Here is a 25701-nt window from a genome sequence, read left to right on the forward strand (position 1 = left end):
TCAGACACTACAGTTTACCAGTGCAGAAATAAAATTCAGCTAAGGCTAAATGAATTGGGCTAGCTTATCGGCTGAACCGAGGGAGTGGGATATCACTCACTGGACGCGTGGGTTTTTCTTTTTATAGGGAGAAAAAGATGCCCCCCATCCTGCGTCCTCCTCAGAATTCGTGGTGCCGAAGTCCGAGTTCTCCCACACACCCCCATTATTCTCTGGGGAGAACCCTGCCACCGGGCAGCAAAGAAATCCACATGTTGAGCCAAACGAGGACCCAAGAGGTGAAATCTTTTCCCAATCTTGGTGAGTTTAAGATCATTTCTGGAGGGCTGGAGTGGCATGTTTGTTTGTTTACATATATGTGTCATGGTTCTGACAGATGAAACTCTCCAAAGAACTTGGAGGCATTGTTTACCTTAAGGATCTTTATTTGAGTAGCATAGCATCGGCGCTAACATAAGTGAAGCCTAAATCTGAATTCCCCTCCCCTGAGCACGTAGTATCAAAGCACAATTCCCTCCTCCAGTTAACAGTCATAAATCACATTCCCCAATTAGTTTGAAATGCGGGCTTCCCCTCCAGCTCTCCATCCCGCCAATTTTTTATCATCTCTTTATTTCAATAACCTTGGTTCTCACACTAGGCTCAGTAATGTTATGTCTAGCTAGACTCTCCTGCACAATCCTCCCCCCAGCATCATCTAACTCTAACTCTGAGACAAAAGCAGAAGAAGAAAATGGCTGCATCTCCATCTGTTGTCAACGCGAAAATATCCGACGTTAGCAGCGTTGACAATATGTACAGGTAGTCCTCTACGTACGACCTCAATTGAGCCCCGAAGTTTCTGTCGCTAAGCAAGACATTTGTTTGGTGGATTCTGTCCTGTTTTACGACCTTTATGTGCCACAGTTGTTAAGTGAAGCACTGCAGTGGTTAAGTTAGTAAACACATTTGTCAAGCGAAGCTGGCTTCCCCCACTGACTTTGCTTGTCGGAAGGTCGCAAAAGGAGATCATGTGACCCCGGGACACTGCAAACAGTCACAAATATGAGTCAGTTGCCAAGCGTCTGGGTTTTGATCACATGATATCAGGAATGCTGGAACGGTCGTAAGTGTGAAAAACAGCCATAAGTCCCTTTTTTCATTGCTGTGGTAATTCCGAACGGTCATTCAATGAACTGTTGTAACTCAAGGACTGCCTGTATGTGTCAGTAGAAATGTGATAAAGGTGACCAAAATGAAAGATTTCAAGCTGGGCCTTTCTGGCATCAGTCCTTACCAACACCCGATGGTAACTTTTTATGTGTGTTGCGGCTACAGTAGTACAAGGCTTGCAGTTACGCTATTTCTTTTGGGAAGGTAAAAATGAGATACTGGAAATCCTTGGGGGGAGATGGTGTGTTGTGAGTAAGGAAAGCTTGAAGAAAGAGATAGCAGACTGCAAACTCAGGGTTTCATTTAATCTTTTTTTAATTTGTTTTAACTTTTATATTGATTTTCTTTTAAATATCCTGTAAACCGCCCTGAGTCCTTCGGGAAAGGGCGATATATAAATCTAAATAAATAAATAAATAAATAAATAAATAAATAAATAAATAAATAAATAAATAAATAAACTGCCAGGGAGACGGCGGGGAAGAGTGCCAGTATTGGGGGGGGGGGAAGGAGACATTAAACCAACACAGAGCATTAACGTAAAGTTATGCATTCCACACAGATGAGATCCACATAGGTGAGGGAGAGGGAGGGTGAGAGGGAAGAGGAGGAGGAAGAGGAGGAGGGGGAGGAGAAGGAGGGGGAGGAAGAGGAGGAAAAAGAAGAGGAGAAGGAGGAGAACAAGGAGGAGGAGAAAGAAGAAAGGCAGGAGGAGAATGAGGAGAAAAAAAGAGGAGGAGAACAAGGAAGAGAATGAGGGAGAAAGGAAAAAAAGAGGAGAAGGAGAAGGAGGAAGAAAAATTGGAGAAGGAGGAGAACAGGAGGAGGAGGAGGAGGAAGAAGAAGAAGAAGAAGAAGAAGAAGAAGAAGAAGAAGAAGAAGAAGAAGAAGAAGAAGAAGAAGAAGAAGAAGAAGAAGAAGAAGAAGAGGAGGAGGAGGAGGAAGAGGAGGAGGAACATGAAGAGGAGAAGGAGCAGAAGAGCAAGGAGGAGAAAGAAGAAGAGGAGGAGGAGGAAGGAGAAGGAGGAGGAGGAGGAGGAGAACGAGAAGAAGAGGAAGAAGAAGAGGAGGAGGAGGAAGGAGAAGGAGGAGGAGGAGGAGGAGAACGAGAAGAAGAGGAAGAAGAAGAGGGGGAGGGGGAGGAGGAGGAAGACTATACTCTGCTATGTACAATGACTTTGTAGTTCCTTAAAAGTGGCTTGCGACGGCTTGTTGCCTATGGTTAACGGTGAGAACGTTGCACTGAAATTATCCCAAGGTTTTCAGAATAAGCTAAACACCTTATAGAAATAAGACCGAGTTTCTCTTTCGGTTTGCCCGCAACCTCATGCCTGCTGCACAGGCACGTGCGAACGCCTAAAAATGCGGCTTGCTTGCCCAAGAGTCCCAACATAGTCTGAACGGTAGAAATGCAAAAATATTGCTGCTCTTTCAGGTTGCTTTAAAGCTCACACATGCTCCCAACGCTCCCGTAACTTCCCATGCACCTTTTCAAGAATGCAGATTGAAAAACAACAACTGTGTGATTTCTCACAAGTGCATAAATCTGCAAGCGTCCTTTGAAATATAGTCTCGGCGGAGGGAGGACCTGCCATTCCTGCCTTACAAATCACTACTCTGGTTGCCTCCAGTCACGGGAGAAGATGGAGAAAACAGATTTTATCACTGTAAATCAATTTCCACTGGTAGGAATTATTAAGGCTCTGCGCAGGGAATATATGGGTAGTCGGGAAGAGGAGCTGGGCTCCAAGAAGAAAGAATGAAATGATTGAAGCCGAGGAGAAAAGGGATATCGAGAGGAAAGGAACCTCAGGAGAATGTGGGTTGTGTGCTGCGCAAATGGAACAGACAACACAATATTATGTGAACATTGAAACTGTTTTAGTACTATTTAAATCTACAGTATGGGAATATTAAAACTGACCAACAGAATGCAATTCTATCTCATCTATGCTCAAAATGCAAATGTTAACACTGACCTCCTTGTGGTTGACCAAGGAGAGAGAGGGAGAGAGAGGGAGGGAGGGAGGGAGGATAGATAGATATAGAGAGAGATGATAGAAAGATGATAGATAGATAGATAGATAGATAGATAGATAGATAGATAGATAGATAGATAGATAGATAGATAGATAGATAGATGAGAGATAGATAGATAGATAGATGATAGATAGATAGATAGATAGATAGATAGATAGATAGATAGATAGATAGATAGATAGATAGATAGATAGATAGATAGATAGATAGATAGATAAAAGATATATATAGATGGTGGCAATGATGATGGTGATAATGATGATGATGGAGGAGGAGGACGAGGAAGAAGGAGAAGAAGAAGAAGAAGAAGAAGAAGAAGAAGAAGAAGAAGAAGAAGAAGAAGAAGAAGAAGAAGAAGTGATACAGACTATAGGAGAGAGAGAGAGAGAGAGAGAGAGAGAGAGAGAGGGATGGATGGATGGATGGATGGGCGGACAGGCGGATGGATGAACGGATGGACAAGTGGATGGACAGACAGACAGACAGATAGATTATGTGAAATACTGGCAATGCTATTTTGTTTTCAAAAGTCTCCTTTCTTCCCATGACTTGGAATCAAACATTTGGACCGCAAAATTTATAGGGGTCTCATTCAATTCTACCTATTATGGAGCAATGATCAAGTTCCTATGCCTTCTTATTCTCTTTCCTGAAAATAATAGAGTTTTGTGTTGCTGTCAGCTCCCTGGTGAATTTACATAAAAGCCCATATCAAGATTTATTTTTCCTATGGGTTCCCACCCCCCACCCCCCAGGAATCAATAGACCAATAACACCTTCATTCCCTTTTATTACAGAAGGAATTCATCTTTCCCTGAAATGTATTTTCCCTACTAAGGTCGCCTGGTAGAGGGGGGAAAAAATAATGTGGCTGTGAAACCTTTTTATTTTCTATGCATAACTAATGTAGCCATCAGCCGGTTTATAGCTATACTATGGAACTGGAGTCTCTTGGGAAAAGATTCATATATCTCATTGACAAGGATGACCCTGTTTAGGCAGGTCTTGGATCTTTGGAAAGATGCCTTGGGGAACCTGCGGAAAAAAGAGACCTCTTGGGTGGTGTTCACGACCAATATTATGGCCATTTATTTATCTTGATTGCCCAGAGCAGAAATGATGTATAGGATTTTGTAGTAAATACTCATGCTTATTTCCAGAAAGGGGGGGAAACCCACTTATCCCATTATTTAAGTACAATGTTCTTCAGATTATTAGACATGTTTCTAGCCATCTGCTCTACCTCATATAAAAGGTAAAGGTAAAGGTTCCCCCGCACATGCGTGCTAGTCGTTTCCGACTCTAGGGGCCGGTGCTCATCTCCGTTTCAAAGCCGAAGAGCCAGCGCTTGTCCGAGGACGTCTCCGTGGTCATGTGGCCGGCATGACTAGACGCCAAAGGCGCACGGAATGCTGTTATATAAAGACACTCCTAAATTTGGGGGGGGGGAAGAATTATTGAAATACTCTTTCCCTCCACCAAGTTTACTATCAATGTGACCAAGGCAGGGCTTATGCTAAAAACATAATTTCGATTTAAAAAATGGGTTGATTTTTTTAAATACATACAAACCCAACCCTTTTCATTCCTTCTTGCGTCTAGTTCAGGGGTCGGCAACCTCGGCTCTTTTATGACTCGTGGACTTCAACTCCCAGAATTCCTGAGCCAGCTATGCTGGCTCAGGAATTCTGGGAGTTGAAGTCCACGAGTCATAAAAGAGCCGAGGTTGCCGACCCCTGGTCTAGTTTAATGAAAAGAAGGACTAGGAGGGGGGAAAGAAGTGTTCTAATATTTGAAGGGCTGCCACAAAGAAGAGATGGTGGGGGGGGTCAACCTATTCTCCAAAGCGCCTGAAGGCAGGACAAGAAGCAACGGGTGGAAACTAATCAAGGAGAGAAGCCACCTAGAACTAAAGAGAAACTTCCTGACAGTGAGAACAATTAACCACTGGAATGGCTTACTTCCAGAAGTTGTGGATGCTCCGTCACTGGAGGTTTTCAAGAAGAGACTGGACAGCCACTTGTCTGGAATGATATATAGGGTCTCCTGCTTGAGCAGGGGGTTGGACTAGAGGACCTCCAAGGACCCTTCCAACTCTATTATTCTGTTATGTTGAGCGGCCAAGAAATAGTCATTCATATATTCTATTTCTATTTCTATTTTTATATCTTTATCTCTCTCTGTCTCTCTCTCTCTCTCTGTCTATCTATCTATCTATCTATCTATCTATCTATCTATCTATCTATCTATCTATCATCTATCTATCTATCTATCTATCTATTATGTCTGTCTGTCTATCTATCCATCTATCCATCTATCTATCTATCTAGAGCCCAGGTGGCGCATTGATTAGAATGCAGCACTGCAGGTTATTTCTGCTGACTCCAACTGCCAGCAGTTTAGCAGTTCAAGTCTCACAGGCTCAAGGTTGACTCAGCAGTTCTGAAGTCGGTGAAATGAGGACCGAGATTGTTGGGGGCAACGTGCTGACTCTGTAAACCTCTTAGAGAGGGCAGTAAAGCACTGTGAAGCAGTATATAAGTCTATTGTTATTGCTATCCATCTATCTATCCATCATTTCTCTCTCTCTCTCTCTCTCTCTCTCTCTCTCTCTCTCTCTCTCTCTCTCTGTCTCCCTCCCTCCCTCCTATATTACATCTTGTTCACAGATGACTTCCGGGCATATCCAAAAATAAGGATGGGTCTTCAATCATACAGTTGTGGCCACTATCTTGGCTTTTATTTTATTTTATTTTATTTTATTTTATTATTTTAATTTTATTTTATTTTATATTTTATTTTATATTTTAGTTTAGTTTAGTTTAGTTTAGTTTAGTTTAGTTTAGTTTAGTTTAGTTTAGTTTAGTTTATTAGTTTAGTTTAGTTTAGTAGTTTATTTTAGTAGTTTAGTTTAGTTTAGTAGTTTATTTTATTTTATTTTTGACATTGCATTGTGACTGCACTGAACTGAACCATGAATATGAACATGGAGGCTTCTTTCCTTTTTTAAAAATTCATTCTCAGGTCTCGCAATTAAAATCTGACCAGGAAAACCAAATTAGATTGTGCCGTCAGATAAATCCTTACGTTCACTAGCCACATGTGGCTAGATATGAGCTTGTTTGAAATGGTGAATACATCAAATAGGCTTCGCTAGAATCCTTACAAGTCAAAATCCCTATAAGACCCCCCACCAATATATATATATATATATATATATATATATATATATATATATATATATATATATATATATATATATATATATATATATATATATATACCGTATATACTTGAGTATAAGCCAAATTTTTTTCAGCCCACTTTTTGGGCTGAAAAATTCCACTTCGGCTTATACTCCAGTGAACAAAAAAAAAGAACTTACCGAGGACTTGCGCGCGGCCGAGCTACTTTGCCTGACGCTGCTGGGGTCGCCCGGGCGCCTCTGCTCGCCCTCAGCAGCACCTGGCCCGGAATCACATGCGAAACAAGCCCGGCAGAGGAGCCGGAGCGGCGAGCAAAGTGTGTGTGTGTGTGTGTTTCTTTCTTATTCCTCCCTTCTCTGGTGGTTGGAAAGGCGTGTGACGCGCTTCGACAACAACTCTGCTGGCTCTCTCGGTGGGAACCTCCCATCCTCTATATACCCCCATTTCGGCTGCTTCGCAAACTGCTTCCTCCACCCCACCCCACCCCACCTCACCCCCCTTTTTCCAAACATTTTGTTTGCACCTCTGGGCCAAGCACGCAACTCCGAAAACGATCCCACCACTGGCAACTCCCTAGCACCGTAGGCAAAAACTAAAGTCGAAGCCACACCTGAAAATCGGGGAGGGGAGGGGAGGGGGGGAGGAAGGAGGAAGAAACCAGCGCACCCTTCGCCCTTTTATTGTCGCAATCGAAGAGGCAGGAGAATGCGGGGTGGGGAGGGGAGAGAGAGAGTAGAAATCCCTATTTTCGGAGCCGAGAAGAGAAGCGCGGCTACAGCAGTCGCTAGAGTTCCCCCCAAGGGGGCGGAGAAAGAAGAACTCTCGGAGCGTTTCTTTCGTAAATACGCGCGCAGGCACACACTCGCCCAGCCGCGCACTTCGCCCAGCTTCTCGCGGGGAGTTTGCAAGCCCTTCGTTTCTCTTCAGGGCCGTCAGAAGGGCGAGCAAGTCTCTGCCCTGCCCTGCCCTGCCGTGGGGGTGGGGAGCCAAGCGCGCTTGACGTTCCTGGAAACGAGAAGGGCCTGCGGAGACTGACACCAACCCGAGTGCCCAAGCGGGTTTTCTCAGCGTCAGGCAAAGTAGCTCACATGCAAAACAAGCCCGGCAGAGGAGCCGGAGCGGCTCCGTTGCTGGGGGTGCGTCTCGGCCGGGGCCTTGCAGGATCCGGGCGGGCGTCTTTGCTCGCCGCTCCGGCTCCTCTGCCGGGCTTGTTTCGCATGTGATTCCGGGCCAGGTGCTGCTGAGGGCGAGCAGAGGCGCCCGGGCGACCCCAGCAGCGTCAGGCAAAGTAGCTCGGCCGCGCGCAAGTCCTCGGTAAGTTCTTTTTTTTTTGTTCACTGGAGTATAAGCCGAAGTGGAATTTTTCAGCCCAAAAAGTGGGCTGAAAAATTCGGCTTATACTCAAGTATATACGGTATATATATATATATATATATATATATATATATATATATATATATATATATATATATATATATATATATATATATATATATATATATATATATATATATTAGCATTTAATAATTAAAAAAAAGATAAGAGACTGATATTTTGAAAGTTTTAAAATCACAACGTCCATGTTAGCCTAAGCATTTGAAGTTTGCAAAATATTTTTTGTTTTGTTTTTAACCTTCGTTATTACATTAATTTAAAACTAAACGGGGGGCAATGATTCTGATCTCCCTGAATTTCATTTCATTTAGAGACATTGTATTTCATTTTCCCTCTACAGGTAGTTCCTACTTAGGAGAAGGTTATAAGATAAAGCTAGCTACAGCAGACAGGAACAAGAAAAGCCGATTAAAGCCACCACGATCAGCTGGGGTAAGTAGGGGGGGAGAAATGTGAGTTTGATTTCCATTGAAATCCTGTTGTTGTACATGGTACTTGACAGAGGAAAATTAACACAAAAAGCTTGTTCTCAAGAACCTTACAAATCAGGGAGAAGGTGGACTAGAAGACCTCTAAGGTCCCTTCCAGCTCTATGATTCCTTGATTAAGTGCCCTCAGTTTGGTGTTGACTCTTAGTCACCAAATAGTTGGACTTTCCCTGGTGTGAACTGACTCCAATCTGGGTCCTGAGATCTTCCAAAATTGCACCCATCACCGTTGTAACCAAGATGGCTTCCATATCTTGACCAAAAAAGTCTTTTTAGACCTTCAAGAAGGCCATCCCAGCTGCCATCTTGACTTCTTCTCCACCCCCAAGGTTGTCCTCACTTCAATGTAACGGATGATGGACCGACATTAAAGAAAGGAATAAGAAACAGCCACCATCACTAGAGAATGGGGAAACAGACATGAAGGAATGAAATTGCGATCACCCACAGTTTGCGACTTCACTCGGAGCTGAAGAACGTCTGGTTGTGGCCCTTTGTATGAACATTCAGATCTCAGAACCTCAGAATGAATAAATATAAAATATGCACAATATTCGTGATGAACAGTTTGGGAGAGATGACAGTTTGATTACACAGGCGGCACCGTCGGGATCAAAATCCTTCCACTGGGATAAAAAAAAGGTACAAAATTGTTCACCAAGCTTACATTTTATTTCAGGGGGAAAAAAGGAGAAGTGTGTACATGGGAGGAAGATCATATTTTCAAATACTTAGAAGTTTGAATCTAAACTCCTAAAAATATTTCATAGCTTAGAGGGAGCTCAACCGTGATGTCCACATAGGGAGGTCAAAAGTGGCAAGGTGGCACACCGTCCACCACAATGTGCCAATTCAAAATGGTCCAGCTTTTGCGTCAATGTGTTCTTGCCACAATGTTTTCAATTTTGTCCACCTCCCCCACATCCTATCCTGCTGGAGCCCAATTCGTTGGCATCATTTAAAGAATTTCTATACAATTAAGGAGAAAGAATCAGCCGGGACAAAATTGGGTTTATTTGATCGGAAGTAATTTCCTATTAATTTATATCTTAAGAGAAATAAATGAATGCACTTCGAAGTCTTTCTACCGCAATCACAAAATATTAGGCTTAAGGAAGTTTATATTCATCTTATCTTTAACAGTTCTGTCCTGGTGTCACATACGTGGCGGGTGCTATGTTCAGTGGCTTTTTCAGTCATAATCAGTTGATTATAATAAGTAACCTTGGTGGGAAAGATTTTTTTAGCTCAAGACCCATAAACAGGAGGACTTGCGGCTCAATTCTGATCATAAGTCAAGGACTACCTGTATAAGCTATTGTGTGCTCTCAGTTTAAGTAAAAAAAACCATAATAATTCCTAGCTTCAGAAAGCATGCAAATATAGGAAAGAAATTACATGGTCCTAAAGAAAGGAGGCAATTTTGAACTTAAATCAAAGTACCACAGCCCCTTGCTTATGAAGGAAAATATGTGTTAAGGTTGCCGTCTCTACAGCAATTTTTCTTCGCTTGTCCATCATGCAGAGAATTTCTGCAAGAGAAACCCTGACACATATTTATGATTAAGTGGGGAGCCAGGTTTTTTATTATTATTATTATTTTATTTTGCTTAGGCACCTTTCTTATGTATAATGCGTAACAGCAGGTGTGCATTGCAGAATATTATCGTTGCTTTTCATGCTTCTCAAACATTTTGCAGCAATTTGACAGGCCTCCCACTGTTTCTCCTAATACTTTATAGGGTTGGACACAACCTGGGTCCCTCTCCCCCGCCTCTCTCTCTCTCTCTCTCTCTCTCTCTCTCTCTCTCTCTCTCTCTCTCTCTCTCTCTCTCTCTCTCTCTCTCTCTCTCTCTCTCTCTCTCTCTCTCTCTCTCTCTCTCTCTCCACCCATGCTTATCAATTTAGGAGACCATCTGTTGCATCTGACAGAGTAGGCTTTCATCCATCAATCTAGTCAGTGTGTACTTAGCGTAAGAGGGTTAGTAGTCTTTGTACCTCAACAAACAGCAAATATGATCTCCATCCTCAAGTGACCAACCAATGGAGTTTCCCAGGGTGAGTTGACGTTCCTCACCATCCATTCAGAAACCAATCGTTTCAAAAATTCATTCATGTACTACTACTCGACCAAGCCTGTTTTTTTTAAATAAACACACCACTTGTTTTTGAGTCCCTTTTCTTCCTATTGTTGATATATCCTGTGCAATCCTCCCTAGTAGTTTTCCTTAATGGGGCCCATCAGCAGACTTCTTGGTTGAGCAAAACTTTAAAGTCAGATTCAATCTCTGCCCTACAGTGTCTAACATTCCACCCTATATATTGCACTGTTTTTAATGGTGCGATTCCTCTTGTCCTTCTGCTGCTTCTCCTTCATCCTCTCTCCTCCCCCTCCTTCTCCTTCTCCTTCTCTCCTTCTCCTTCTCCTCCTCCTTCTGTCACATTTCGAGACCTGGTCAGGATTGCTGAGCTCCTTGGGAAAATGAAACCTCACTCAAGGTATTAAAACAATAGTTCAGATGAAATGAAAAACGATTGAAAAGTTACTGGCTTATTACAACCTACTGAACAATGGCTGGGGGAAAAACCTATGGGAGCAGGCGATGTATAAGCCAAAGGCTTTCTTAATGTAGAAATGCTTTGATGGAGATCTGCAGAAGCTGTTGACTAGACAAAAAAAGGCTGAAGTCCAGACTGTCCAGATGTTCAGAAGAAGCTCAGACAGACACCTCCCTAACCCAGTGAAGTATAAGAAGGAAGAGGAGATACAGCACAATCAAACTTGCAAGGTTCTGTTGCTACAGCCAGTGTCAATAAAAAATAATTTTAACGTTGCTGTGGAGTTGGTTCCATGGTCTGACTTTGCAAGTGGGGCTGGCAGTTGATGAGGATTAGATACTTCAATTTGGCCTATCTGTAAATCGGGATGCTTGGGGAATCCATCTGCAACCAACATCATTTCATAATGGTACCTAACGTTTGGTAGGTCAGATAAACCCCGTGAGGCATATTGGTTGATGGGTTTTAGAAGGCAAAGAAAAATAGTTATTCAGTCCAATTTTGTGGTTGGCTAGGGTGGCTGTATGACAACCTTCACATTCATTATTTTGAGAAAGCAGGTCTGACTTTTAAGAGGGTAGGACATGGGGATAATCAGCAGATAATCCAACTGGCCATTTTCTCAAATCAGACATGATCTTGATCAAGGGGTTAATGGCCCTCTGCAGATCTTCTTAGCTATATATTTCCACCCGACCCTTTCTTTTTTTCCACGCTGCGCTGTATAATTTTAATAGATGGAGATGGTGAGATATGTCCTTAGGGCACACATTTCTGCCAGTGAAATATCTGGGGGGAGCCTTGTAACTTATAATTAAGCTAAGTGGCTTAATTTTTACATGCATTTTCCCATTAAATTACTCAATCAGATACCCATTAGTCTGAACTTCAAATTTGAAACAGAGAAATATAGGACATTCTTTTAAGCCAAATTTTCTTCGATGGAGTTAAGACTTCCTTGTAGGTTACCTTTGCTGGTAACAGAATAACAGAGTTGGAAGGGGCCTTGGATGTCTTCTAGTCCAGCCCTCTGCTGAAGCAGGAAACCCTATATCATTCTGGACCAATGGCTGTCCAGTCTCCTTTTGAAAGCCTCCAGTGATGGAGCCCCCACAACTTCTGGAGGCAAGTCATTGCATTGCACTGATTAATTGTTCTCATTATCAGGACATTTTTCCTTAGTTCTAGGTTGGTCATTCCATTGTTTCCATGTCATGTACGTAATTACAGACCAATTGGATTTGCATAATCTCTGTCAATTCAAGAAAACTTTATCCTGTAGGATAAAAAGAACATCTACAGAGTATGCAAATTGTCCTATATACCAGGGGTCCCCAACCTCTGGGCTGTGGCCCACTAGTGGGCTGTGAGCTGTTTGCAACCAGACTGCGGAAACAGTGTGCAACCTCGCTGGCATGAGCAGCAAGTGAGTGCGTGCCCACACACTCCATTTGCACATGCAGTATGCATGCATGTATGCCACTCACGTGAACAGAGCTGCGCAAGTGTGCTTGCGGCCACTTGTGTGGAACCATCCCCTCTTTCCCTCTCCCCCACAAGTCCACAAAGTTGGAAAGGTTGGAGAATTCTGCTATATTACATTACAGTCTGGTTTGGAAGCATTCCTGCTTCGGACAGGAAGGCAGTGCAGAGAGTGGTGAGGACGGCAGAAAAGTTCATTGGCAGTTCCCTCCCTTCCATCCAGGACATGGCACACAAGCATTGCTTGAGCAGGGTCCACAAGCTTGTCTGGGACACTACACATCCTCTTCGTGATCTGTTTTCCTTGTTACCTTCTGGGAGAAGGGGGCTCCATGGTATCTGAAGCAGAACAGCCAGGTTCAGCCACAGTTTTGTACCATACAGTGTCAAACCTTGTGAACTCTCAAGCTTCCTCTTCCCACTAAGTATTCCAGATGGACAGTGACTAATATTTATATGTATTTATACGTAAGGGGTGTAGATATATGCATATATATGTATAGTGCTTTTTTTGTAAAAGGTGCCAGAACCAGGTTTTTTTTTCTCATAGAACACTCAGAACGGCGTTCCAGCACCTTTTTTGGGGAAAAAAGCTCCCTCTATTGGCTTTTGAAAGCCTATTGCAGGGCTAGGCAATCTTGGCCCTTTTTTATGACTCGTGGGCTTCAACTCCCAGAAATCCTGAGCCAGCCATGCTGAGGGGAAAGGGAGAGGTTTCCAAGCTGAGCCATGCTGGCTCAGGAATTCAGGGAGTTGAAGTCCACGAGTCATAAAAGAGCCAAGGTTGCCTACCCTGCACTAGAGGAGGACATTAAAATTATTTACAGGGTTACTTCTTTAGGAACTAAACTTTTAGAATCTAAAACAACTAATTCAAAAAAGCCAACAGGAAAGAACCTCACATTTTTCATCTGATTCTGTCTTTTGGAAGGTAAAATTAGATAACAAAATAATCTATTTCCTATGTTAACATCTCTGCAATGAAATCAATAAAGGTAAGAGGAAACAAATGAGAAACATTTTTCTCAATGTAATATGTCTAATTTAGCTGATGCTAGAAAAAAAGATAGTATCTTTTGTACATACTCTTGAAAACTATTTTGAATCTAACCATCTATTACAACTAAACCACTTTAAATTAAACAATTCTTAAGAATGAAATATTCTTAATTTGGACTTTACTTTTACTGTTTGGACTGTTGTGTATTTTGAAAAATGGATTATTTAGAATCCAGTTATGTTGCACTTCAGTCTTTAAATAATTAACCTAGTATATACATAACAATATATGATGTTTTCCATGGTGAGCTTAATATCAATAACAACATTTATTAAAAAGGCTAAAATAATTTCTGGTGGTATTATCTGTACATTAAAATTTTGTTTAGTCACAATCTTTCACTTCATTTAATTTGAAATGAAGTGAAAAATTGATTTAAATTATTTTATTAAAACAAATTAATGGCAATTCTTTTATAAGAAGTTGCCTCAAACAAAATGAGTTTGACATGCCTGCTCTAGATAGTTGAGTGCTCCAAAATAAATTCTAGACCAGGCCTGTACATGCAGCCTACCAAGCACCCTTGGATAGAGCACAGACTTTTTTTAAAAAAAAAGTGATAAAATCACCACCACTGCCCTGAAAGTCATGTTGCCTTGTGCTTCCATGGCTTACCATGACCACAAGCTCCAACACTGTAGATGCTCCTCTAGTCACCAAATCATTGATTAGCCCACCAGCATTCCTTTGCAGACCACAAAGATTATTAATTTATCAGTGTGGGCCTTTCCCTTCTACAAGTTGCACAGACCTCTTCTAGATTTTCCTCTTGCCTTTCCGAGTTAACTCCTTGGTCTGTCACTGAGCAAGAATTGACTTTGTAGGGAAGCATATTATTATTTGATGTATATTTAACATATGTTCTACCTTTATTTACCGATTATATAATATTTGTATGCAATCCACACGGCAAGGTTTGGGGCAACTTACAATATTTTTAAAATCATAAGATTAAAACATAAAAGCAGGGCTTTTTTTCCTCATAGAATGCTCAGAATGGCGTTCCGGCACCTTTTTTTGCACAAAAAAAAAAGCTTTTGCACAAGCTATGCTACTCCTTCTATTGGCTTTTAAAAGCCTATTGGCTTTTGAAAGCCAATAGGAATTGCTGCTGAGCACGCCAAAAGACATGGCCGGCAAACATTGCACCGGCAAGTATTCTGCAGGCTATTTGGACCCTGAGGACATAGATAAACTCCCAAGTGGCCTCAACGACTCTCTAAAAGAAGGCAAATGACCAGCTGTCTGCAAGGAGTATAAATCCTTCCACTCCCCACCATCTGGTCAGAGCTGAAGAAGCTTCTTGGAGGAGAAGCGAAACGTCTTCAAAGAAAAACAAAAAAGTCCAGTTGCCTCCTGAAAAAGCACCTTTGGGACAACCATGACCTGGATGGCTGAGAATCTCCACAGACAGCATCTTTCTGCCAGCTCAGTGATGTTATGTGATGGGATGAGAACAAGTTGCCTTCTCCCCATCTGGGTCCCCAAATGCCAAATTCCCTTAAAATGCCAAACCTCATACCGGGATTGGTGAAGTTCCGGTCAGTGGTGGGATTCAAATATGTGAACAACCGGTTCTCAGTCTGGATGCCACTTCCGGAAGTCCATTCTCGGCCTGGGCAACAAACAATTAGCTATCGGTTCTGCCAAAGTGCAAACTGGCTGAATCCTTCCATTGGTTCCGGTGCAGCAATGCTAAAAGAACCAAAGAGAACAATCTTTAACGTTGGCTATCTTCTTAGGAACATGGTCCCTCTTATCACTTGGGTTCATTTCTGTCCACAGGTAGGTAGGCTTCTGAACCAAGGTTTTAAGAACCTGAGTTTCTAAAAGGCAAGGAATTGAGGCTGGGGTCTTGGTAGTAAGGAGAAGTCTGATGTTCTTTGACTATGCATTCAATCCATTGAGTTGTACCCTTGGAATCCATTCCTGGGTGTGTGGCTATTAATTCTCCTTTTCTCAAGAATCAGACGAATATCCAAAGTCTTCAGTTCACAGGGTTTGATGGTCTGGGATGAATACTGATGTTTTGATTGCTCTATGGGGAACTTCACAATTACCTCCTGCAGTTTTTCTTTCTCTGACTGGAGCCCCCGTAATAAAATGTGACTTTTATATAAAATATTGGGGGGGGGAGCAGGCGATTGACATTACCGAGCACAATTACAACTCTTGGCGGCAGGGACTCTGTGTCCCTGCATATTTTCTTTGAAGCTTGGATCTGAAACAAATCCGCATGAATTACCGTTTCCCTGACATCTTTTAAGGCAGGAGGGAACCGTGACTTTCAAAATGCTGCTTCCTGCAAACCTCCAGAGACGTTTTTATAAAAAAAATCATCTTACCTGTAGATTTAATTTTGCTAACCAAAAAAGAGGGAAAACAATGCATCCTGAACACTAAATAATAGATGATCGATCAACATACTGTATTTTTTCCAGAGCCTTCCTAAAAAAAAGAGAGAGCTACAGTAAGTTGTGGTTTTTTTAATGTCCTCTGTGCCCAAATTTTGTTAGATGAGCTACGTTGTTCTCCAAGGGACTCTTGTACATTAATGTCTTTTGCAACTAAGAGTCTCATGTTTGTTGGTTTGTTCAGCTGAGGTGCTCGCCCACAAGTGACTCTGCAAAGATTAAAAGCATCAAATAAAAGGGAAAGTGACAAAATAAGAAACAGATGACACATATTCCACCTCGCCTTTAGGGCCAGACGTACAACACAAATATTGAAATAGTGCCCAGCTTACGACTGCATTTGACCCCCCCCAAAAAATTTATCTTGCTAAGCGAGAAATTTGTTAAGTGAGTTTGGCCCTATTTTATTACCTTTCTTGCCACAGTTATTAAATGAATCACTGCAGCTGTTAACCTAGTGCAGGGGTAGGCAACCTCGGCTCTTTTATGACTCATGGACTTCAACTCCCAGCTGACTAAGGAATTCTGGGAGTTGAAGTCCATGAGTCATAAAAGAGCCGAGGTTGCCTACCCCTGACCTAGTGACATGGGGGTTGAGTGAAACTGACTTCCCCGGTGACTTTGCCTGTCGGAAGTTCGCAGATTTTAAGTCCTCCGCTTCCATAGCTGCGACTGTAGGATGGGAAGTTCTAGGAGCTGAATTTCCACACATCTTAAAGAATAGATACGTTCCCTTTAAACTCTGTGGAATTGCAAAATCTCAGAAGATTTTGGAGAGAGGACTGAATCTCATGAGATCTGAAGCGGGAACATATTGGGAGCGCGACTCTTGAGAGTGGGCCACTCCGAAAAATGTATTTATTGATTCATTTATTTAGTAGCTGTCTACACCAAGGCCTCAGCAGGTTAATTTGTTAGTGTTAGGCAAATCATATAAATTATTTATTGAGTCTGAAAGGTCTTCATTTTTGGTTTGGTTAGATCAGGAATGGAAAACCTCCGTCTCTTCAAATATGACAGAAACCCTCTTCCTGTCAGCTGCAAAAAGACCAAATCTACATGCGAAGGTCCTATTAATCTGATTTTGACATGGTTCCAACAGATGAAAGTCCTCAAAGAACTTCGAGGCATTCTTTACCTTGAAGAATCTTTATTCGAGTAGCACAGCATCAGCGCGTACGCAGGCAAAGCAAAATCTGAATTCCCCTCCCCTGAGCACATAGCATCAAAGCACAATTCCCTCCTTTAATTAACAGTCATAAATCACATTCTCCAATTAGCTTGAAATGCAGGCTTTTCCTCCAGTTCTCCAGCCCGCCATTTCTTATCATCTCTTATTTCAATAACCTTGGTTCTCACACTAGGTTCAGTATTGTTATGTCTAGCTAAACTGTCGTGCACATTCCTCCCTCCAGCATCATCTAACTCTAACTCTAAGAGTAAAACATGAGAAGGAAAATGGCTGCATCTCCAATGTTGTCAAAGCAAGAACATCCGATGTTAGCAGCGTTGATAGATTTATTGCTATTCATGCCTATGCACAGGAATCCTCTCACTTAATGGTCAGAACCTGGTTAGATAAGTGTCAATGGCACTCAGTGGGGGTTGGATGTTCTGTACCAGCCTGCTACCGGCCCTGCAGCAAAAGCAGGGACAACCCCTTTACAAACGGCAAGAGGCTGGAATAAAGCCTGCCAAATTTATTAACATAAAACAGAGCAAGACAAGACACCAACCATGAAACAGGAGCTATGAAACAGGAACTATCCAAGCGGTTGCCTTCAGCAAACCAGCCCTCCCACACATTCCCCTTAAATACAGTTCAGGGCGTGGCCTCTCTCTGCCTCCTTCCGAGGTGCCCCATTGCCTTCCTCTGTTTACTCCTGATTGACTGCCTCCTGCGTCGGGCGTCCTTGAACAGGGCCAGCTGTGGGTCATCTTCATCCACGCTGTCAGGCTCACACAGCTGGGTCTCCGTCGTGACCAGGTGGGAGGGGCCCGGCTGAGGGCTCTGCGGAGCCTCAAGGCCATCATCAGCAAGCTCTTCAACACCCCCCTCCTCCTCCTCTGAGTCGTCCGACCCAACTGCCGAACCCACAGGCTGACCCTGAATCACAACATTGGACTTAGTACGCATGTGGTTATGTCAGAATTCCCGGCTGATGCCTCTTTTGACTCTGGCCCCCAGGATCTGCCCGTCTTTCCCCTACCCTTCCTAACCCTTGATCATGCTGAATGAGATAAATTGGTGGCAGCCCCCACCCCTAAAACCATCAGACTACAGTTTCCACTAACTTTGCTTCAGTTATATAATACTTTACAGAATCTGCAACCTCTCTTAAGTGAAGAGGGATGTCTATATTTTATAGGCCACATAATGCCCTCGAGAACATTGGTAAATACGCGGATTAAAAACCTGTCGTCTTTTAAAACTGCCTCACTCCGTTAACCATCTTTTTTTAGCCAACTGAAAAAAGAGTCTACCCAGGGAAAAATTAACCCTATTTCAACCAGGTTTTCCATTCGGCTATAGTATAGAAACCAAGTGTGCCAATCATTAAATGCAGATTAATAAATAGCTTTTTTTGATGATCAGGTTAATGACTTTCTCTTTTGCTGGGCTGATTTTTTCCGAGGAAGGTTAACACCAGCTGCCTGCAATTAGTGCAGGTTCTCATCCCACCAGGCTCAAAGTTGACTCAGCCTTCCATCCTTCCGAGGTAGGTAAAATGAGGACCCAGATTGTTGGGGGCAATTAAGCTGACTTTGTAATAATGCCGCTTGGGGTGTGTGTGAAAGCCCTAATAAGCAGGCATATACATAGAATGAAGGCTACTGCTAAGCACATTGGTTTGTGCTTCTTAGATTGTAAGCCGCCCTGAGTCTTCGGAGAAGGGCGGGATATAAATGGGATTTAAAAAAAACAAAACACTGAAGCTGTTGAAGAGCAAGATTTTTTTTTTAAGTGTGTGAAAACACAGAGGCCTCTGTTTGTCATTTGTCTCCATTCCTGAGGTCCAAATGAGATTTGAACAATATCAGGCTTCAATTCCCACCTGCTGTGCTTTCTTCTTGTTGTGTAACTTTTCATCACACGCAGCCTTTCAAGCAGGGGTGTAACACACTGCATCTCCTGAGGAGAAACAAATCCTGTTCACTTCGCTCTGCTGCTTAGTTGCTTCAGCTGTGTCACAGTTGTGTAATTATATTGTAACTAACAGATTAGAACAATGCTTATTACATCATCATCATCATCATCATCATCATCATCATCATCATCATTATTATTATTATTATTATTATTATTATTATTATTATTATTATTATTATTATTATTAAAAAACTAGAGATCTGAGATGCTTTGGTTCTACCTTTTTCATTTTTTCTACCTTTTTCATTTTCATTTTTTCCCCCTAGCCTCTCTCTTATTAGCTTTGGTAAACATCATGAGAACTTTAAGGAGGCAGCTCGATTTCCTCTCTGCACTCTTTCTAGAGTCTCCACATCGTTTTTTTACATTGTGGTGGCCAAAACTGGATGCAGGATTCCAATTTTGTGAAATACACAAACATTCACACAATGCACCCGAGAGAAACATGGGGACAATTTAACCATTTACTGTTCTTCCTATCTCTTCAAGGGGATTTTTATTATTCCGGATAACCCTGTAGTTCAGTGGGCGGGCAATGATGATTATGGCACTCTCCTATTGGTTGGGTGGAGGGAACACTGATTGGCCGATGGAGTTCCATTCCAGCTCTTGGCATTCGTAGGTTGGCAGAATGAAGATTATAGCTAGTTACAAAATGCTTGGGAGTAACTGAAGAGTGAAATAAACTTAATCCTAATCTCTTTCTCATCCTTGTGTGGTTCCACCCTCCCCCCTCTCACTTTTCTATGTAGCAGAGAAGGGACCGATTAATTCTTCCCAAAAGCTTATATAATTACTTTCCAGGGGCCATCAAATCTGGTCAATTGCATTTGACACAGTTTGCCTACAGTTTATTGCCTGCAGTTTATTAAGCTTTCTTTATTACTCTAACCAGTTTAGCTTGAAAGCTTGTTTACGGGAATAGCTGGCACTTGGTCTGTTTATTGGTTTCACGTATTCGTTTATTTTAAAGACCATTTAGGAGACCGTGTCTTTGCACAATATTTGAGCTTGGCATCCACTTTTTTTCTCGTTTACTCCAAATAAAGCTAATGACATATTTGCATGTGTGAAAAGATGCTTGGTTCTCCCGGTGTTCCAATAAAAAAAAAACATATCACCCCGCCCAAAGCGAATTAAATCAACTGGAAGCTGCTGTTTCTTGGGCCTGGGCCTTTGTCAAAAGGGACCGAGGGAGGGAGGAAGGAAATGAGGGAGGAAGGAAGGAAGGAAGGAAGGAAGGAAGGAAGGAAGGAAGGAAGGAAGGAAGGAAGGAAGGAAGGAAGGAAGGAAATGAGGGAGGATAGGAAGTGAATGAGGAAGGACTAAAGTGAATGAGGAAGGAAGGAAGGAAGGAAGGAAGGAAGGAAGGAAGGAAGGGGATTTTATTATGCTTAAGGTTGATGTTAGTAATATTGATATTAGTAGTGATACTTTGTCATCTTTGTTTATGTGCAAGCAGCTTTGTAGGTGCTTTATATTGGGAAATTAGTTATATAAAAGGAAATGTTTCATGCTTTAAGTACAGGTGATTGCTTACATGAAAAGAGCATGGTAAGGGGAGGGGGGGAAAGGAGTTATGGTGGAGCCTGGGTGGTTGTGTATGAGTCATCATCTAGGAATTATTTTTCTGTACCTTTTGGTTCCTAGTACCAAGACCGGATCTCTTTCTTCCGGAAAGGTATAAAAGGTGGAAGACATCTTTCCTGGTTGTTGCCTTCTTCTCTCTACCAGCCACAAAGAGAGATGTGGCCACCCATCTCTATTTTGATCAATAAAATCCCTTCAGAAGGAAGGAAGGAAGGAAGGAAGGAAGGAAGGAAGGAAGGAAGGAAGGAAGGAAGGAAGGAAGGAAGGAAGGAAGGAAGGAAGGAAGGAAGGAAGGAAGGAAATAAGTAGAAAATCCTCGTTCCCTCCCAAATACATAAATATTGCAGGGCTCAGGTGCAGCTTTATTACATAGAAATGGAGCACAGCTGTTTGCAGAAAACACACATTTTTATTGAACTGCTTGGATGCCTGCTCTCTAATTTTCATTCAATTATTCAAACCTAATTGTGAGGGTAAGCTTGTTAGCATTGTTATTGTAATCAAATTGCATGTGCAATCTCCCTACATCAAGTGTTTATGAAGCTTCCTGGGAATAATTTCCAGTAAGACGATTCCTTTCAGCTTTGTTGGAGGCCCCTATGTCAAGAGAACGCCATGCCAAAACAAAAACAACAAATATGAAACTCATAGGATGTTAGAAGAGCATTCTTCCACATCATTATTTCAAATGATCACATGACAATGAATGAAATAAGAACTCGCCAGCCAAAGGGTCAAGGGCAGGGGTAGGCAACCTTGGCTCTTTTATGACTCGTGGACTTCAACTCCCAGAATTCCTGAGCCAGCATGGCTCAGCTTGGAAACCTCTCCCTTTCCCCTCAGCGTGGCTGGCTCAGGAATTCTGGAAGTCAACGAATCATAAAAGAGCCAAGGTTGCCCACCCCTGGTCAAGGGCGTTCAAACAGAGGTCAAAAATGTCAAACTCAAGGTCACAGGAAGTCCTGCAAAGCTCTTATGTACTTTGTGACATATGTGGGAAGAAGTTATAAATTTATATACCATAACTGTTAGAAATATTGTATAGGGAATCATATATAAAAAAGTTACATTAACAGCCTCCAAAATCTTTTAGGCTCATGGAAGACACAAGAATTCATGAAACACTTATTTCAAATTGTCAGCATAAACAGGCAAACCCACAAAACCCAATTAACACAAAGTAAACATAATTATAATCTCACAGTTCAAGTGAAGAGACTCAATCCACCTCACTTGATTTAATCGGCCCTTTCTCTAGAATCAGCACGTACACACTTCCACACCCAGGGCAAGCTCCCTTATGAAACTATCTGTTTGTACCCCATTTCCTCTGCATATTTGAGAATAGTTGAGGCTCGGGGATGAACTGATGATGTTACCTAGTTTAGTAATGAAAAGTCTGCAAGAAAGCCACCAAGCACAGAGAGCACCAAGGACCCCATAGATGAAAATGCCAGAAGCTACATTTGGGAGGAGGAGGAGGAGGAGGAGGAGGAGGAGGAGGAGGAGGAGGAGGAGGAGGAGGAGGAGGAGGAGGAGGAGGAGGAGGAGGAGGAGGAGGAGGAGGAGGAGAAGGAGGAGGAGCAGGAGGAGGAGGAGGAGGAGGAGGAGGAGAAGGAGAAGAAGAAGAAGAAGAAGAAGAAGAAGAAGAAGAAGAAGAAGAAGAAGAAGAAGAAGAAGAAGAAGAAGAAGAAGAAGAAGAAGAAGAGGAGGAGGAGGAGGAGAAGGAGAAAGAAGGAGAAGAAGAAGAAGAAGAAGAAGAAGAAGAAGAAGAAGAAGAAGAAGAAGAAGAAGAGGAGGAGGAGGAGGAGGAGGAGGAGGAGGAGGAGGAGGAGGAGGAGGAGGAGGAGGAGAAGGAGAAAGAAGGAGAAGAAGAAGAAGAAGAAGAAGAAGAAGAAGAAGAAGAAGAAGAAGAAGAGGAGGAGGAGGAGGAGGAGGAGGAGGAGGAGGAGGAGAAGGAGAAGGAGGGAGAAAGAGAAGGAGAAGGAGAAGAGGAGGAAGAGGAAAAGGAAAAAGAAGAAGAGGAAGAAGAAGAAGGTCTTTCTCATAAAACAAAGATGTTTTTTCTGTTGTTGAGAAAGACCATCAACAACCCCCTCCTGCAAACGACCCAGAGATTTCCTCCAGTGTGAATAATAATTCTTCTACTTCTCCTGCATGCTACCGCGCAAAACCCGAAGCCCCCCGAAATTCACACTTCTTGTTACCTTTGCCAATTCAGAATACTGGGGACCCAGCCAAGAAGAGCACATGGATCTATAACCACAGTTCATTATTCAGAGTCCTACAGTATTAACTCTCCTGCTGTGGTCAGCACAAAATGTGATGATGCCATCCCAAGTTCTAATCAAACGAATCAAAGGCCCATTGCAGTGGGAAGGGGTAGAACAGGACGGCATTGCATTGCTTCCCCTCCGAAACTGCTCATAAAATGTTTAGAGCAAGCCTTCGACCCTCTGGATTTTTGCTGATCTTGAAATGCCGAAAACTACAGAAGTCAATCACTGCACTTTCCAGCCAATGACCTAGCGAATCTAGACAAGGATCAAGGTCCCACCCATAAAGAAAAGATATTCATAATCCTTACAGGGCTGTTTCAAAGATCCTGGTCTGGAAAAGAGTTAATGATGAACTTTAGTGGGTCAAGCTCTCAATATCTCAGGGGTTGCCCCAAAGAAGAGGGGGTCAAGCTATTCTCCAAAGCACCTGAAGGCAGGACAAGAAGCAACGGATGGAAACCAATCAAGGAGAGAAGCAACCTAGAACTAAGGAGAAGCTTCCTGACAGTCAGAACAATTAACCAGTAGAACAACCTGCATCCAGAAGCTGTGAATGCTCCAACACTGGAGGTTTTTAAGAAGAGACTGGACAGCCATTTGTCTGAAATATTATAGGTTTTCTGCTTGATCAGGGGATTGGACTGAAAGATTTCTAACACTATTATTCTGTTATTATTCTGATAAAGGTAGTACTTGACTTACAATCATTTGTTTACCAACTGTTCAAACAATGATGGAGAAGGGATGGATTGAGGGAGGAAGGAAGGAAGGAAGGAAGGAAGGAAGGAAGGAAGGAAGGAAGGAAGGAAGGAAGGAAGGAAGGAAGGAAGGAAGGAAGGAAGGCAGAATAACAGTTGGAAGGGACCATGGAGGTCTTCTAGTCCAACCCCCTGCTCAAGCAGGAGACCCAATACCATTCCAGACAAACGGCTGTCCAGTCTCTTCTTAAAAACCTCCAGTGATGAAGCACCCATTAGTTCTGGAGGCACACCGTTCCGCTGGTTAATTTTCCTCACTGTTAGGAAGTTTCTCCTTAATTCCTTGATAAATCAGTCAGCTGCAATTCACTGAACAATCTCCTTGTTTAGCAATACAAAATTCTGGTGTCAACTGTGGTCACAAGTCGAGGACTACCTAGGTACCAGTTAGAGTTGCCAGTTCCTGTTTTCACCTACCAAGTAGCCTGTGAACCCATTAAATACACTCAGACATACACACAGGCTTTGTTACTGATTTTTTGTTTTTTTGCCGAGTTGATTCAAGCTCTCTGGTCTTCTCGTTTTCCACCCTCCCTCCTTTCTAGGCATTATAAATTCCACAGAGTATTAATTAGCCCAAACTAGGGTAGGATGGTTATTGAAAGTATTGCCTTCAGCTAGGAGACAAATATAATCAACACAACCCTTTCTCCAAAAGGTTTTTTTTCAAAGAAGCAAAAATGCTCGGTTTTCCGAAGCTTATCAAATTTTGCCTCCACGCCAATGTGTTCCACAGCCGTCCCTGACTCCTGAAAACTGTTTTATCAGTTTATTTAATTAGAGTTTGGATCCAAGTTTCTGGGGAATATTCTTCTATGCAGTCACATTAGGTGGAGGATGATTTATTTATTTATTTATTTATTTGTTTGTTTGTTTATTTATTTATTTATTTATTTATTTATTTACTTACTTACTTACTTACTTATTTATTTATTTATAATTGAATTTCTATACTGCCCTTCTCCCGAAGGACTCAGGGCGGTGTACAGGGCAGTAAAAGCTTTACATACAAAAGTTAAAATGAAATTAAATTAATTAAGCCCTAACAATAAATAATTAAAAAATACCCCAAACCCTTAAACCAGGCCGGCCTGTTCAAATAAATAGGTTTTCAGATCCCGGCGGAAAGAGCGAAGGTCGGGAGCCATCCAGAGCTCAACCGGTAATTGACTCCAAAGGGCTGGCATGCCCACAGAGAATGCTCTCCCCCTGGGGGCCGCAAGCCGACACTCTCTGACCGACGGCACCCTGAGGAGGCCCTCTCTGTGGGGGCGCACAGGACGAAGGGAAGATGACGCCGGCAGCAGGTGATCCCGTAAGTAGTCCGGACCCATGATGATGATGATGATGATGATGATTTTGGAACTCGCATTTGATTCCTCAGGGATTTGTTCCAAGTTTGGCGTCCCTCAGAAAAGCACATATTAATTAATTGGAGATAGCAGCAACGTCAGGAAGGTGCACGAGAAAAATCACAGCCAAAAATTCTTGCAAAGAAATTTGATCAGATATGGAGGGGTTGTATTTTTGGCAGGATGAAGTAAAAAAAAACAGATGGGATTGCACGGAGGAGCCAATACTAAAAGCATTTTTTTTAATCAGGTGACACAACACAGTGATAAATGATCCAGCGCAACAAACGTTTCTAAAAATAATGTTCTCTAATATTTGTTATACAACTATTTTTCAACTTTATGACTGCAAGTAGCGGTAATTGTGGCAATCGATCAGGCTGCCCACGGTGAGAAAATTATTTAGAAAACAAAATTATGAGACTCACATCAGTGTTAGTCTGGGGAATCAACTGACGGTGTTCAAGTGATGCTCCAGATGTTTTGGGATTGCACCCAAGGTGCCTCTCGCTGTTGCTACTATCTTTGCTTTCTTTCGCCACAGTCGTTCTATTTCGCTTCGCAGGACTTTGCATTTGTTATCTTCTCCAGTTCTTTCTCTTCTGTTTTGATGGCTCCAAGTGCTGCCACCATCCACCATCCAGACTTCTTTTGTCTTTTTGTCGACAGTTGTTAAGTTTGGGGTGTGCGGCAGGTGCTTGTCTGTTTGAATTCTAAAGTCCCAGGGCAATTTAGCTTCTTCATTTTCTGTGACTTTTTCTCTGCTTTACGGTCC

At 42.4% G+C, this 25701-nt stretch overlaps 1 protein-coding gene across 1 annotated transcript in view; it reads left to right on the forward strand.

Moving 5' to 3' along the window:
• Positions 1-25701, forward strand: part of LMNTD1 (lamin tail domain containing 1) — a gene marked incomplete at both ends in the record, with an annotated part of 150204 nt that overhangs the window by 115420 nt on the left and 9083 nt on the right. Inside the window, 2 exons of the mRNA XM_081331941.1 lie at positions 128-300; positions 8134-8225. Coding sequence (XP_081188067.1) covers positions 128-300; positions 8134-8225 — 265 coding nt within the window. The remainder of the gene's footprint in view (positions 1-127; positions 301-8133; positions 8226-25701) is intronic.

Source organism: Vipera berus (genome assembly GCF_964194415.1).
Source record: "Vipera berus genome assembly, chromosome: 6".
Lineage (NCBI taxonomy): Eukaryota > Metazoa > Chordata > Lepidosauria > Squamata > Viperidae > Vipera > Vipera berus.